Genomic DNA, 15,881 nt, shown 5'->3' with positions numbered 1-15,881 from the left:
TGCTGTATTAGCTTTTGCTACGGTGGACAACACCACAGTGGCAAGCAAAAACCTCAGGCAATCCCCCCCTACACATTTCTCTCAACCAAACCCTGTTTGGCAAATGTCTTTCAGAAAGCATCTTCACTTGATGGAGCATTCCGAACAGAGATTATGACTTCTCTCTTTCTGCTTATGGTACTGGATGTAGAACACTGGGTCCACTGTGAAGACTGGAAATACTCAAGGGGAAGAACTCTTCACCCCAGAAGTGACTATAAATCTCTGGACAAATCAGTCAATTGAACGTGTTTCCATGGTCTTTTCAAAGCTATTTCAATACAGATTTGACCACTGCTTCTAATAGAAACAGCAGGATCAGCTTAAAGATCTTGAGAAGGGCTTCTGGTGATAGCCCTTCCCTGGTAAAATAAAATTTAACAGGAAAAGGGAGATTTTGCTAGATGTTAGTTCAATTTTTTTAATTCCTTTCGCACTCAGACACCTGTTGGTAACATGCATTAACAAAACAAACACCTAGTCTGACAAAATGTTAAGAAATCTTACTCTTCCCAGTTATTCTTGTAATAGTGCATCAAACTTTCAAAGACAACTTCAATTAAGAGTAGGCCCAGCACAACTCAGAAGAGCTGAGCTAATCTGTGTTTGCTGAAATGATGACACAGGAATGGCTCCATTGTTTGAAGACCATCCAGAACAGACTGTCTCAAGCTCTGCCCCCTCTTTATATTATACACTTTCTTGAACAACCTTACATGCAACGTTGAGAAACAGGAATACACACCAGTTGTCCTTCCAAGACACTTTTAAGGTTCTTATGCCTAGATGAAATAGCACAAAGCTCTTATATTAGAGCATCATTTTGATTGTACTTAGACAACAACTCAGCAAGACATGACTGATGAATTTGTGGGATTAAACACGTACATGGGCAAGTTCAGACTACAATGGGTTCTTGCTAACATGCCTGTGTTATCGGGGAAGCCACCAGAGTGCTAAAGTCTACCATGAAGGCTGCCCCACAGGGCATTCACAGAGGGAATACGTGCTTTCAGGCAAATTTCATAGAACCATAGAATCATAGAATGGTTTGGGTTGGAAGGGACCTTAGAGATCATTTAGTTCCAACCCCCCTGCCATGGGCAGGGACACCTCTCTCTAGACCAGGTTGCCAAAAACCCCATCCAGCCTGGCCTTGAACACCTCTAGGGATGGAACAGCCACAAGTTCTCACCACCCTCTGAGTGAAGAATTTCTTCCTTATATGTAATATAAATGTACCCTCTTTCAGTTTAAAGCCATTACCCCTTGCCCCATCACTACATGTCCCTGTAAAGAGTCCATCTCCAGCTTTCCTGTAGGCCCCCTTTAGGTACTGGAAGGCTGCTATAAGGTCTCCCCAGAGCCTTCTCTTCTCCAGGCTGAACAACCCAACTCTCTCAGCCTGTCTTCATAGGAGAGGTGCTCCAGCCCTCTGATCATCTTTGTGGCCTTCCTCCGGACTCGCTCCAACAGGTCTATGTCCTTTTTATGCTGGGGGCCCCAGAGCTGGACGCAGTACTCCAGGTGGGGTCTCACAAGAGCGGAGTAGAGGGGGAGAATCACCTCCCTTGACCTGCTGGCCATGCTCCTTTTGATGTAGCCCAGGTTACGGAGGTATCATTTGTCACTGAACATCCCTCTGGGGAGCACTTAAAACAATCAGCAGTGTTAGGAAGACTTGTTGTCATCTGCCTTGTTCTTAACCAGATGTTGATTACCCAGAAGCTAAGTATCTGCTGTCTCATACAGCAGTAAAAGCTATGTTATGAGACGGGAACATACATGAATATTTGAATATAAATTCCAAGTAAAATTGGAAGCTCTGAGAGTTACTTTCACACTAGAGAACTTTACAAAAAGGAAATGGTCTATTTTCCAAGTGCTTAAGACTCAGTTCTTACCGGCAGTGAATGAAGTCAGGAACGGGATTATGCTGGCTAAAAGACGCTGCGTCAAGATTCATGCAAATTTCTACATTGTCTCCAGCCATGATTCGTACTGCAGCTTTATTTTCATCCTCAAATGTCTGCCTTTGTAAGGATGCACAAAGCAGCAACATGAAATCATCTAGGAGAAAGCAGCGGTTGCAAGGAAAAATTCAGTCCTTTAACTTAGGTGTAGAGAGTAATGGTGATATAATGTCGTTACCAGACTGTTTTCCCACTCTTTGAGCCTCCAAGACTGTGCTGTTTTCAACACATTTAACACCAATTTTAAATTCATTAATGGATTTTGGTTTCTTACTTGTCATCTTCTATGATTTTTATTGAGAAATAAATTTGAAAAGGGGAAATAATTCATACTTTTTGATGCTGCTTCATTAAAATTCGGGCCCAGAAAAAACAGATGCAGAAATTAATAATTATTTGAATTTTTCTACTACATACAAAGCCACACTTAGTATTCCATCTCCCACAGAATATGTCAGCTTGCTACTGAAGAGTAAATAAAAGGCTGTCTTCAAATTACACTGTATAGATGTTTTAAGCAAAAGACACGTAAACACTTCGCAACTATGTGCTAAAATACTTACAGACAAGGAAGACAGGGTTTGGTCTCACAATGAAGTCTGGAAAGTATAACCACTTTATGACGTTGGAGTTGAAGTTGGCACTACCACTTCTCCATGGATAGTCTGTATGACAGAAGCACACAAAAATGCCATCAGTACTTTATAACAATTACTTCACCCTTTTCTTCTGAATACTTATCAATTTTCCAGCACTTTTCTGTAAAAGCAAGCAGCAGTAATTGTCCATAAAGACTAAGTGTCCTTACCTTTACAAGGAGCAGGTGGGATGCCAATGCAAAGGAAGTACTGGAATGTAATGATGCATGCCAGAAAACAGCAGTATTTTGGCCAGATCTCTGCAATAGCTTTTCTTCTACGTCGATACAATACAGCAATCAGCCAGAAGGCATGAATCATGGCATAAAAATCCATTCGTTGACCAATTACATTCACTGATAGAAGAAAACAGGTCTGGAAAAGAAATAAAGAAACATAAGAGCATTTGCAACCTGATGGATAGTCAACACAACAACAATAAACTATTCCGGATACTGCCAGAACACTTGGACACGTGCTGAAGCTGACTGCAGAAATCCTGTGCAAACCAACATGCTAAACCAAGTTGTAGCTCTCCAACAGCAACCTTCCCCACCCCACCCCACCACCCCAAATTTTCGATGCTCTTCTATGAGTGTCAACTACAAATACAGCACTAAAGCGGGTTTCCATTATGTGATATCGAAAGATACAGAATGGAAAGAGTGTTGTCACAGTAGCCTATACGTGAAATTTTTAATTGTTGCCAGGCAAAGCACGTATTACACAGCCATATATTTTGATAGCGCCTACAGATGTGAAAGAGGAACCATTAAGAATAACAACAACAAAAGTGTATCCTCATGTGGGAACCAGACAAAAAGAAAAGGAATTTAGACCATAAAACTTCTATTGGCTATAGACAAATCCAGTCAATTGCTGTAAGGCAGCTTTAGTTCTCCATTCTTCTAAAGGCTCTGCATCCCAGAGCATTTCAGTTCTCTGGCTCCGCTTAAAGTGCCATGAAGTGTGTTTTCAAACTTAGTGAATAATTCCTAATGGATCATTTATTCAGTGCACTTCACTATTTTGATTTTCTCTTTCTTCCGATTAGGATGAGGTTAAATTTATTTCCTGAAGGAAATAGCTTGCTGATTACTTTTAATTTTTACTCATTCTTAATCCTCAGACTGGCTGTGAACAGTTTACTCTGTTTATCAGTAGCAAGGGGTGATAGTGTTTAATAGATAGGCCAAGAGCATCATCGTTATGATGATGATGCATGATGATTATGGGATGTGTTAGCCTAGGAGTTGCCTTCTGCAGATAGCCACAGAAATTTGTGAAAAATCACTATTTCTACAAACGTTTTCGAAAGTACATTTCATGTGTGGGCGAACAAAAAGATGAGGCAAGGGAATAGAGATGAAGCTTTTCTTCTTTTTTTTTTGTGGCACGTGTTCAGCAATAGCTTGTCTTCAAGGCGGGTTCAGTTCTGATGTTTTGCTGCTGGATTGGGTGGAGCAGACAGAAGCAATACATTAGCTGAGCCTAAACCCCAGCACTCTAGGCCACTGCTGCTGGCAAACAGGCAAGCAGATCTTCTACTAAATAAGACACGCACCAGATATTCAGGATACATCATGGGTCTTCAGAAAAATCCCTTGACTCATTTGTACCTGCCTCTCCTAATTCTCTGTGTGTTTCTGGTCTACTGAAAAGTTCTTTGGAGAAAAAAACTTTGTCTTAACACCAGTGGCACAAAGCAGCAATAACCTTCGCTGGAGCTCTTGGTCCTGCAGGTTGCTAACAGCTATAGTAAAAAGTATAAAAAAGAAGGATGCATTTGGGCAGCGAGAGGCAAAAGCAGCTTAGAAATGCTGAAATACAGACAGATAGCCCCTGCTTTCTTCTTCTGCTCCTGCAGTCCCTGGTTCCCTCTGTGCGTGTGTGCATGAGAGGGTATGCCTCAGTTCTCTCCCTTGTCCCATCTGTTATCGCTTTTGTTGAGTCGTAAATAACACAAACACAGAAAAGCAAAACCACTACTAGCAGGTAGATAGCAACTGTGGCAAAGTCTAACATGAGTGATGACTAAGAAGCACCCAGCTGTCAAACATAGTTCAAGATAGTATTCAGAAATGACACAATGTTTAGAATGACAGTCTAAAGAAAATGAATGTATAGTGATTTACCTCCAAACCAAACTTGTAGAAGAAGTAGTTTATGAAATACTTAACACAGTTTACCAGCCCATCATCCAGATGTGCTCTTGTAATATCATGAAAAATGGTTTTAGTCACAGGTGTGGTAAGGTTATTTCGACATCTGTAGTACTCTTGATGACGGTAGATTGTAACTTCAAAAGCCAGAATAGCCAGCATCAGTAAGTTATTCTATGGGAGACACAATCAGAAGAATATTAAATAAAAATCAAAACCCCACAAGAAGCTATAAAACTTTCTGATAAGTATAAACCTATGAATACTCAAATGGATGTTACCGCTGAGCGCTTCAGGATGCACTGGCACCTATTCCCAGCTACTATCATTGAAACAAAGTAAGATTTCTACCACTTCTTGGATTTTGATGAAACATATTCACATTTGGAAGATACATTTAAAGGCATTCGTTAAAAATACTATAATGAACACTAGTTTTGGAAAGGAAGGGGAGGGAAAATGCGTTGACCCATCCACGTGCCCTCTCGTATTTCATAGCTTCTCTTAAGATATCACGCTTTGCTTTGCAGGAGATGGAGGATACGAGCATACACAAAGTCATCTGTGGGGGTTCAGCTGGCAAGCACTAACTTCCTAAAACTGCAAGGATGCCGGGTAGTGCAAATATATCCTTGATACTCTTTTAAATGAACAATCTATCTGCCAATCTTCCCTCAGGCACAGCTCCTTCTGTCCCAAAGCCAGATTGACTGGGATGCAGTCCTGAGCAGCTCTGAAGTGAGTTTTTTTCTCTCAGGAGGGAGATCTGCCCTATGCTCAATAGAAGAGAGGTATTAACCTACTCCAAAAGTTTGTTAAAAAGACCAGCTCAGAGAAAGTCCCTAAAGGAAGCCATATCTTAAGGCAAAGAGGCAATCTCTAGATCTCTGTTCAGAGAAATATTTGGGACAAAAATGTCCTGCGGCAGGTGCCACTGTTTTCTGGGGTTTTTTTGGTTTTGTTTGAGTTTGTTTTTTGTTTTTTTTTTTTGACAAAAAGTTATTTTTCCTTGCTTTCCCTGGGCTTCCTGTTCTTGTTGGAGGGAGTTTTACACAATCTATCATAGATAGGCTCCTCACTTCAACACTGCAGACATTCTGAATGCCTGTTATTAAAGGGGCATAACAGAAACACACCAAGACTTGAAGTTTGGCACCTTCAGGTCTAGCACTGAACTGAATTCCTCTATGTAGAGGACACATTTTATTTGCTAACTCGATGAAAACCCTTCTAGAACAATCTCTAATCTCAAAGTATTACCTGTATTTATAGATAGTATTTATAGCTCTAAAGCTCCTAGCATCAAGCCAGGCACCACTAGGCAACTTTACTCTCCATGCAGAACTCTTTGGTCAGTAACTGCTCTTCCTCACGTATATTCTTAACTGTGGGAGGTGCATGGCTAAGGGAGTGAGAGGCAGAGGCACCACCAGGGCCTGATATGTTGATGACCAGAGCTTGGCAGATCTTCCCTACACAAACAAAGCACACAGAGGTAAGCTCTCAGGGAAGAATTGAGGAATAAATCCCGTTAGATCAAAACTTGCTGTTGTGCAGTCAACAAATTGCTGACAACCTTAAACTGTGCGTACAAAATTCTGGCAATTCTTTAAATTAAGAAGAGACATGCAAGGTTTGCCCCAGGAGTTGGCACATTTTTATTGTACGTAGTGTTTTTTAATCGAGACAGGAATAATAAAATATTGCTCACGGGCATCAACCAAAAACAAGAGGAAAAACAAAAGACATCCATTTACTAGTGTCTGAATGAATTACTCCCTCAACTCATTATATTTTCTAAGCTGTGGCTAAGGAATAAGCACTTAAAAAAATTAACTGCTTATAGCATATACTGTCATTCAAGGCAATTACTCCAATTAGATCCATCAGTCCTTTGGTACCTGAAAGCTACGTACCTCTTAATTACTTAGAGTTCTTACATATCACATTTCTTAGAGTGCTTTTAACAGATGGTAGAGTCAGAAAGCCATACTTCTACAAACGGATTACCTTAATTGGTACTGAATCCCTTCTGGAAGTGTCCTGCGTTAACAGATACGGCTTTCTGCCGTCTCTTCCCCTCTGTATTTCCCTATTACCATTGCCTTGCATTACATTTTTTTTTGTGTGGCAGATGATTTATTTCAAAGACATTGTTAATTTCATCACAAATAAGAAAATATCTCAATACAGATAATTAAAGAAGTTACCCTTAAGTACACAAGCAGGGGATAAGACTTCCGCAGTCCAACCCACTCTGCAGGATCAACTGGCCCACTGTAGAGGACTGAGGTTTTGAGTTCTTCTAAATTGACCTTAGTTTCATTCTCTCCTGGCTAAAAAGAAAATGCAGCAGTTTATAAAAATGAGTTTAAGGCTGCTTGGGGAGGAAATGATAATCAACAACAATAATACATCAGGTGAACTGTAGTTTTCAGTACTTGATATGCGTCCTTTTGCTCTTCTTCACTGAAGAAGGCAGCAGTCAAATCTTTTTAATGTGCACTTGTACTCACCAATGTACAGTTACTGGAAAAAGTGCTGGGATCAATAGATGTGAGCTGGTACAACATTTTGCAGACAATAATCACACATGTCCAAACAGTGCAGATACTTGATGCCAATGGGCGAAACTGAGCATATGGCAAAGCAAGAGCCCAGGCAATTAAAAACACAAAGTTAAACAGAGACACCTGAAAACACAAAAACAGTATGGAAATTACACGGAGTAACAAGAGAAGGGAGAAAGTCTGACCTTTTCCATGGTAATTAAAAAAAAATCATTCAAAAGAAAGGGACATAGAGAAACTGTGAGAAAAATACTGAAAAGAAAATTACAATATTCATAATAACAAAGACACAAAGTGGTAAGTAAGGCAGGAAAAACTTAATAGTCAGTTTAGGGAGAACTTTATCTCCTACTTAATACTAATACTATTAGAACCACAAAACTGTATACCCACCCTACAAACAGACATGAAATATGAAGGACTGCATGCTGGTTCTGCTGCTTTAGTGCACGTGAAACAAAGAAAAGATGATACAGATCCATGTGTCTGTGGAAGACACCTTCATCCTCTTGACCTTTTTCCCCCCAAAGATGTCAGAAAAAAGATTTTTTATTTTGTTTTTTTTTTTTTTTTTAGTGAGTCCTGTCCTACTGCCCTGTTCAAGGAATGGTTATGTCAGGTAGGGAACTCACACTGCCCACACCAAAGGCAGAGCTAAAGGTGTTGCTCCCCTTTTCTTTAGGCATATTTCCACGTTCCTGTTTCTTCAGCACCAGACCCAGTTTAAGTAATTTTCCTAGATGTTCCTTCCCAACCCTTTTCTACACCCTCCAGCCCTGTATGATGCCCACAGCCAGCTTGAGCAGGAGAGGGATTACGACTCTTGAGTCCAAAGAATTAGACTAATAAAACCTTAATTGCTGGAGAAAAGGGGAGAGCTGAGAATATCTAGGCAGATAGAATGTCATTGTGGAAGAAGATGTCAAGGCAGGTCCCCAGCAGCTGATAAACCCAGCTGGACCCCACAATTTCAGTGAGATCTGACATGAGGAAGGCATCTCCCTACACTTGGGTGTGCCACTGCACAGCAGATGCTGACAAGCCTCCACCATGGGTGATTTTGACAGGCGGTGTTTACTTGCCTCTTTCACTGTGACCCAGATGATGTAAGAGGAAACGATTTTGATGATGTGCAGCTCCAACAGCCACCACACAAAGACTTGCATCTTATGAAAATACTCCAGGAATTTCAAAAACAGCACTGTAAGGCGGTCAATCACCAGATGCCACTTGTTCTTCAAGTCTGCAGAGATGTTCAAGCAGAACCATTGGGAGGAGAAAAACAGAAGGTCTCTGTCAAAAGGAATGCTCCAATCGACAACAATGAGCTTTCTACTTCTTCTCGTCTAGGCCTTAGAGCAAGACAAGAAGGATGTTAAAGGTACGGCTCAGTGGTTAACTATGACAAAATGGGGTTGAGGTCCACTCAGCTGTAGTGCTCTCCCTTCTGACCCACATTCACTGAAAGGATTCCCCACTACAAAGCGGTGCTGGCTTCCCTCGCCAATTCTGCTTTTATTCCTCTCTAGCAGAACTCTTCTTGGGCTTCATTTTCCTCCAGTATCTTTGGACCTAAGCTTAGGGATCCCATCCAGGAACTAGATCTGAGACATTCCAGCCCTGGCCCTTATCCAACTCAGAAAGAATACGATTTTGTTTGATGCTTGGAAGCTACAGAGCTAGTCAGTTTTCTGAAAGCACGGGCGACTACTATTCAGAAGGCTTTTCAGCCAACCTGGAAGAGATCCATGCGCATTAAAAGCAGGATTCTTGTCACATGGGTTTAGACAGCTATACTATAGATGTCGTCGTATGTTGGAGTTATCTAAACTGCCTTGCAAACAGCACACCTTCCTAGAGTGTGATTTGTGCCATCCCAGGACAGACGTCTAAAACCGGCAAGGCAAACTGCAGTCCAATTGAATATTTCTCTCAGTTGCAAAGGGAGCTTTAGCAAGTTCAGGTCCCGAAGTCGGGCGAAAGTATCCCTTCGCGGATGGTGTTTTGCTAAAAAAGCCATCCTCCCAAATAATACCCCAGTGAGCAAGCATGTGGCAACATCTATTACATATATGACAATACATATGCTGAACAGTGCTCTCTAAGTGCCGTCTTTGCTTGTGGGCTGGCTATAAAACTGTTTCACCAGGCTGGTACATACTAGTACAAAGTCTTCGCACTGTATTAGAGGTTTCAGGAGCACTGCAGGGACTAGTAAGGATTTTGCATGCTGTGAAAACATCCTTACCGTTAACATCAGAGATGGAAACATTTGCAAGTGACACCAAAACACATCACTGTCTAAGCTGGTAAAAATGCAAAGGAGTTACCAGCTTCTGTACGTAATTATTTCAACTTATCTGGTTATTTTATATATAAAGCAAACCAAGATGGTTATTCTGTGCCTATTTGTGTGAAGAACACATGCGCGCTTGTGTGAAAAAGCAGACTTTCGGAACAGCTGACAACCAAATTCCATTTTTTTTCTCTTCTGCCCTTTTTCTCCAACCACAACTTAGAAAATCCTAATAAAAATTCTAAATTCCATGAGTACATAATGAAACCTGACAAATTAAGCTTTAAGAAAAACTTTAAGAAAAGTCTTTATTTATAGAATTAAATGTTCTCACTCGTTCTTTCATTGCATTTATTTTAATTGGTAGTATTGCAGCATGCAAGGTATATCCAGACAGTGCCAGTTAAGTGGAGCAGGCAGATAAGGTACTGTAGCGAGCTCTGTCTAGCATGTCCAGGCACTACATGAATGGGGGATAAAATATAGACCTGACTGCATCTATTGGAAAATTGTGCATCACTGTGTAAAAAAGTCTGCACGCACGCGAACATGTTAAAATGTCAAAACTCCAGCCACATGGCTATATAAGAAAGATACACCTCTTCAGTAGAAATAAATGCATGTACAGCTTAAAGATGGATCACACATGGCAAGCAGCACCTTGTGCTATCGCCAAGCCCCACTCACTGCGGTGCACAAGGGGCCCCAGGGAGAAGGCTGCAGGTCCCCACTTCCCTGCTTGCATATGTGGCTGCACAGGGTAACTTCCACCAGTTGGCCTCTGTCTCCAAGCTCTCCCACCATGTAGGCATGGCCCGAGTGCAACAGACTCATCACCCCTCATGGATCGCATGAGAGCTGTCCAAGAAAGGTTTCCACAGCCCATGAAAACCTCTGTGAGGGAAGATGTCCAAGCCAAGAAAGGTAAATAGTTTCAACCCAGCTTCCCTGGGGCAGCTAAGACAGATGCGCTGTTATTTTGCCTTGACAAAGACCCTGTCCCTGTTTATGTGTCACAGTCCTGTGAATATTGGTGTGAGCAACTAAATCTGTAGTAAGGCCATTTCCAAACAATACAGCTTCCTTGGGTGTTAAATGCTCTTCTCTGGTTTTCACTCATGGCTCATATTACAAACTGAGTTACAGAAATAATTCATGTTAGGAGTTCATCCTAGCAATACCAAGGATGACAGCACCAGCCTTACCCATGTCTGCCCTCGAGCATTTTTGTGTTCATCTGGCATCAATTACACATTCAGAAGTGGAAAGTATCACACTAATGTGCACATGAATAATGAAGCAAGGCCATTGGGACTTCTGGAGTGGAGTGCCTTGAAAGCATGCAGTATCAGAGATTAAATATGTATGTGTATTTTCTTTATTATAGATTTCACTCTAAAGGACTTCTTAGTATTTGGGGTAACCTCCAACCCAAACCAGCTAGAAGAAAGAGGTGAGGTTTCTTTTGTTTTCATCCTCTCAGCATCCTACAGAAACAGTATGATTTTTCCCTAGAAGAGACTGTAGCCTATTGAATAATTGACAAGTCGTCATCTGCTCAGTTCAGGCTCTTTTGGCAAAGACGGTATGCAAAATTAGAAGGAAAACCTGATGATTGAAGTGAGCAGCCATGACCAAGAATGAACCATCTGTTGCCTCTGTTAATTAATGCTCAGGAAGGCAAAATTTGCAATCTACAGAGCTTACCTGTAGTTTCTTCTTCCTCTGATTCATTGTCTTCATCATCATAATCTTCCTTGTCCTCATCTTCCTTTTCTTCTTCTTTTCCTTTTTCGACCCTCCCTTTCCCTCCCTCCCCCTCTGGCTCTTCCATTCTTTTCTCACCAGCCTCTTCCAGCATTTTATCCTCCTCCTTTTCTCTGCTGGCTGTTAAATTCATCATAGTTATGTCAGGCAGGCTTCCATCTTGGTGCACCAGTCTGTTGGTAAATAGTAGCATGTCAGCAATCTGCGCAATAATGGCATTGTAGTCTTTTTCTTTTTCGAGATGATAATTAGAAAAAAAAAAAAACCACTCATGGAAAATGCCTTAGAGGTGGAAAAGTTAATGATTCTGGTACTTTCTCCAAACAAACACTGCAAATTGAGCTGGTATGTATTAGTAACTACTTCTCACTCAGATACTAATGGTTAGTTAGTAATGAGTGGTATTGACACTTAAACTTGACATTTTCCCCGTTGGAGAAAATGGTCAGAGTTTAAGATGTAGAAGCATGAAATGACATTGTTTAAGAGGAAACATTTCATGACTTCATAGGGGACTTACTCATTTTGGTGGTTTGGTATTTTTTTCTTGAGGCTGCTCAAAGTAATTGGAACAGAAAGAAAAAGGGAGATGAGAACAGAGGGGTTACAGAAGAAGGTCATCGACAAATACGTCATGCTACATCACAAGTCAGAAAACATTCTCCTACTCCATCTGCAGAAGCCTTCTGATGCCAAGAGCATGCCGTCATGACATTCACAGGGCGCTTCTATAAAGAAACACGGAATTGCAGCACAGATGGAAAGGGGGCAACCTATTTACACCAGTGCTAAACATGCTCCGTGCCGCACCACACTGTCAGTAATGCAGCTGAATCATCGCAAGTAACCGACTGATTACGGTAAACTCATTTCCACCTTCTTCTAATTGAAAGATGCAGCTGGGAAGCCAAGGAATTTGCAAATTTTCTTGCAGCTAGAAGTTTGGGAACAAACAAAAGCAAAAATTCCATGGCTGTGGTTTCAGTATATTTTATCATGCCTGTCTTTGATAGTGTCATTCATTCTCTCTTGCTTTTCTACATCCCATGGATAATTTTTCTAGGACTTCTAACTGTCTCTTAATAGATCTACTAGCAATTTTCAGACTACCAAAACTGGGATGCAACTGATTTAACACAGAAATAGTATTTCTCTATTATCATGGTGCCAATTTTTCTGAGATTTATTCAGTAAATATCTTTTCTTTACGGAGAAAAAAGATATTCTCTTATGGCTTCAGATGTTTTATTTTTTTTCCCCCAGGTGTGCTTTTGGGACTCACCTCCCATATTTGCAGAAAATCCCTTTTCCCTAATTCTCTGACCCTCTGTGTTTTCCTGACCGCAGTGCTTACTGCTATAAATAGTCCCTTTGAATACGACTTCTTGCAATGAAGTCTCCCTTTGTCAAATGCTTATCTATATGATCAGGTCACTAAATGTTTAGTTATGCTATTGAAATTCCCACACTCAGCATACTTTCAAGCACCTGTTAGACTGTTCTTGGACTAATGCGAGTAACTTTAATATGCTACAGTACCATCTCAGGGATTTATTTTTCATTATATGAAATTCTGGCGTATTACCATTTAGACAGGAAATTCTGCCAATTTTAACTAGAAATTTTACAGTTCAAGAAACTAAAAATTTAGATTTATCCATCCGATCACTAAAAAATAAGAACACAGGCTAAGCAGTTAATGAGAAAGTCAAACAAATAGAATTATTTTCAAATATTAGTGACTTGCAGTTTCTTCAAGATGGAAACTTTGGTCGCTCAAATAAGGGAAAAACTACAGAAATTTGTCTACACAATCCTGAAGTAGAAATACCATACCAACTAGCAAAAGCAGAAAAGGTCGTTTAAAAGTTGTTCAACGAGACATTCAAGCACCACGTAATCTCACATTCTTCATTATGGATTGGGCGACGAACCTGAGTGTCCAGTAATCTGAAAATCTCTTGTACTCAACAATATATTCAGTAGATTTGACTATGGAAAACAGGCCTTTCTGTCCAATACACGTCATTTTCATATTTAAGCTATCGTATATATTCAAATCTCTGTAAAATGACTAAACAATAATATTGTCTAAAATGACATAATCTAACTTTGCATATCTACCTAAAAATAATGTACCAACAGGAGGGTCATGTATAAAGAAGAGAGAATGAATTTTCAGTTTAGTTCAAATGTTATGGAGATTCTCAGCTACAATAAATCATCAGAGCCCATTTAAAAGGCAATGCCCGGTGAAATGAAAATATCAGACAGGTTTTGCACACGTGCAATTGCATTGATTTTAATGAGGTACCTTCCCAGCTGACTTTTATAACGGAAAAACCTACATTCACACCGGTGTAAATCAAGGACTTACTGACTTACCTCATTGTAAACTGGACAGAAACACAGTAACCCTATAGGATTTTGTACAAGAGGACTCATCTTTCTCTTACTCATATAACTCCCATTCCTATCTGGGAGATCCAGAAGGTGATGGTGTTATAAAGATGGGTACATGCAATATATATACCTGATAAAGCCTCAGTATGAGCTTAGTTTTCAGTACGTCCATGCTTAGTTCTAATGGCATCGCTAGGCTTGAACACAGGACCGTGTGCTCAGGAGGTCCAAGGCTTGATAAGAGCCCCTGCCCACTATTAAAAAAGTTAGTCTGCTTGGAATCTTTCTTCTCAAACCTTCTCATTTATTGCTATGGTGGTTGTTCCTCTTATTTTTATTTTTTTTTTACTACAAGATCACATGATAGCATGTAACAAACAACACTTAGATATTAGGATCTAAAAACTGCACTAGTTGTTTAGAATATCTAAGACAAGCTACCTATACAGGCTTCACAGATAGTCAGGTGTAACTTCAAGTTGGAAAGCATATACGGGTGTGAAGCTATCAGAATTAACACAAAGGTATTGTGTCTGATACTTAGGAAGAGGAATAACTAAATAATAACGCAAATACCAAGCCTTGAAGGTACAGCCACTAACGCTTTTAACTGAGAGCACTTCCTATCCTCAAATTCATTAACAAGTATCAGTATCAGTATCAAGTATCAGCAACAAGAAGTGTACTAGCAGATATAGTTTTAGGCATCAAAGCAATTTTAGAGGCCCTAAAATCAGGCTTGTGCCCCATGTTCTTGCTGGACTCCTAGTTCTTTCATCTACTTGTAATTTGCTAGAGCAGAAAATTAATTAATAACAACTTACTGGATGAATTATGAAGCATCTTTTGCCTTTGATAATTTCTTTTGCAGTTTATGAATTGCTTGAAACCTTCTGGCTCAAAACAATTGCTCAAGTATCTGTCACGCGCAGCCTTAATAACAGAAAGCTTTCGGCTCTGCAGAACGTTAGCGACCCGTCGCCTGAATATCTGGTGTGCGAGATCCAAACCAAGCACCCAGCGCCATACACCTATTGGCAGGGCCCCGAGTGCTTTCCCTGCCCTTGCAGGGGGTTTTGCTGCCTGCATCCACGGCCCGTGTTGGGGTGCCTGCAAGCCAGGAAGCCTCAGGACACGGAGTCCCTCTCCTTCCTTTGGGAACTGCTTTCGCGCTGGGGCTCTTGGCCCTCCATCGCGGCCGCATCGCAGCCGTGTCTGCGCCTGCTCCCGTGTGCCCCTGACCCTAAGCCTGACACACAGGCTGATTCCCTGCCTTCACCTCCGGTCTGGCTCACCTCTATGGACTCGCTGGGAGCTCCCCTGGCTGCGGCTGACCCGGGTTACAGTCTCCAGACCAGATCCTCTCCCTCAGTTGATGGTTCCCATTCCTGACTCCCCGTGGGAGACAGCCCAACCTTGCCTCCTGGCCGTGCCCCTCAGCTCCCGGCTTGCCTGCCCTCGCCGAGGCGCCTGCCCTCGCTGCCCCCTGACACGCGGGCTTCCTACAGACCAGGTTTCCAGCTCTGGTGAACTTTTAAGGATGCTGGCCTAAACTATGTGATGACATTTGAAAAAGGAGCGTGAACGTGGCATATGAATTAACTTCTTGTTAGCGCAGGTAGTCACATAGATCTAAACAAGCTGTTTTCTTGGCTTTTCTGTTTACATTCAGTAGTGACAACAAACTCAGAAGTCCTTCTGTTCTCAGAGCTGATTAAACAAAAGCCCACATTTACTCCAGTCAAATATTTTGAAAGAAATCAAATGCATGGAAATGTTTTCAAGATGCCATTTATAAAGGTATGACGATGATGGCAATACGGGCTTTTGTAGTTTGGATACCGCAGCACCCAACTCAGCCTATGAATTTCAGTGCACTGCATGTTCCATTTCTGTCTCTGAATCAGGAAATCTCAGTCTGTACAAACTCATAATACATACTGCACATCCAATTCACCCGACCTTGAAACTCCCTTTCCTTGGGTGCTTGTGAGGAAGACAGGGCCATGTGTCTGTGCGTATGTGTTCACATG

General features: G+C 41.2%; 1 protein-coding gene across 1 annotated transcript in view; it reads right to left on the bottom strand.

The window, feature by feature from the left end:
• The window catches only part of PIEZO2 (piezo type mechanosensitive ion channel component 2), a gene marked incomplete at both ends in the record, with an annotated part of 316,577 nt that overhangs the window by 62,590 nt on the left and 238,106 nt on the right, over nt 1-15,881 (bottom strand). Inside the window, 9 exons of the mRNA XM_082499215.1 lie at nt 1,944-2,109; nt 2,576-2,677; nt 2,821-3,025; nt 4,786-4,986; nt 7,023-7,148; nt 7,329-7,505; nt 8,465-8,625; nt 11,386-11,470; nt 11,528-11,618. Coding sequence (XP_082355341.1) covers nt 1,944-2,109; nt 2,576-2,677; nt 2,821-3,025; nt 4,786-4,986; nt 7,023-7,148; nt 7,329-7,505; nt 8,465-8,625; nt 11,386-11,470; nt 11,528-11,618 — 1,314 coding nt within the window. The remainder of the gene's footprint in view (nt 1-1,943; nt 2,110-2,575; nt 2,678-2,820; nt 3,026-4,785; nt 4,987-7,022; nt 7,149-7,328; nt 7,506-8,464; nt 8,626-11,385; nt 11,471-11,527; nt 11,619-15,881) is intronic.

This window comes from Vanellus vanellus, assembly GCF_965231255.1.
Source record: "Vanellus vanellus genome assembly, chromosome: 2".
Taxonomy (NCBI): domain Eukaryota; kingdom Metazoa; phylum Chordata; class Aves; order Charadriiformes; family Charadriidae; genus Vanellus; species Vanellus vanellus.
The sequence above is the reverse complement of the archived record's forward strand: the minus strand, read 5'-3'. Positions and strand labels throughout refer to the sequence as shown.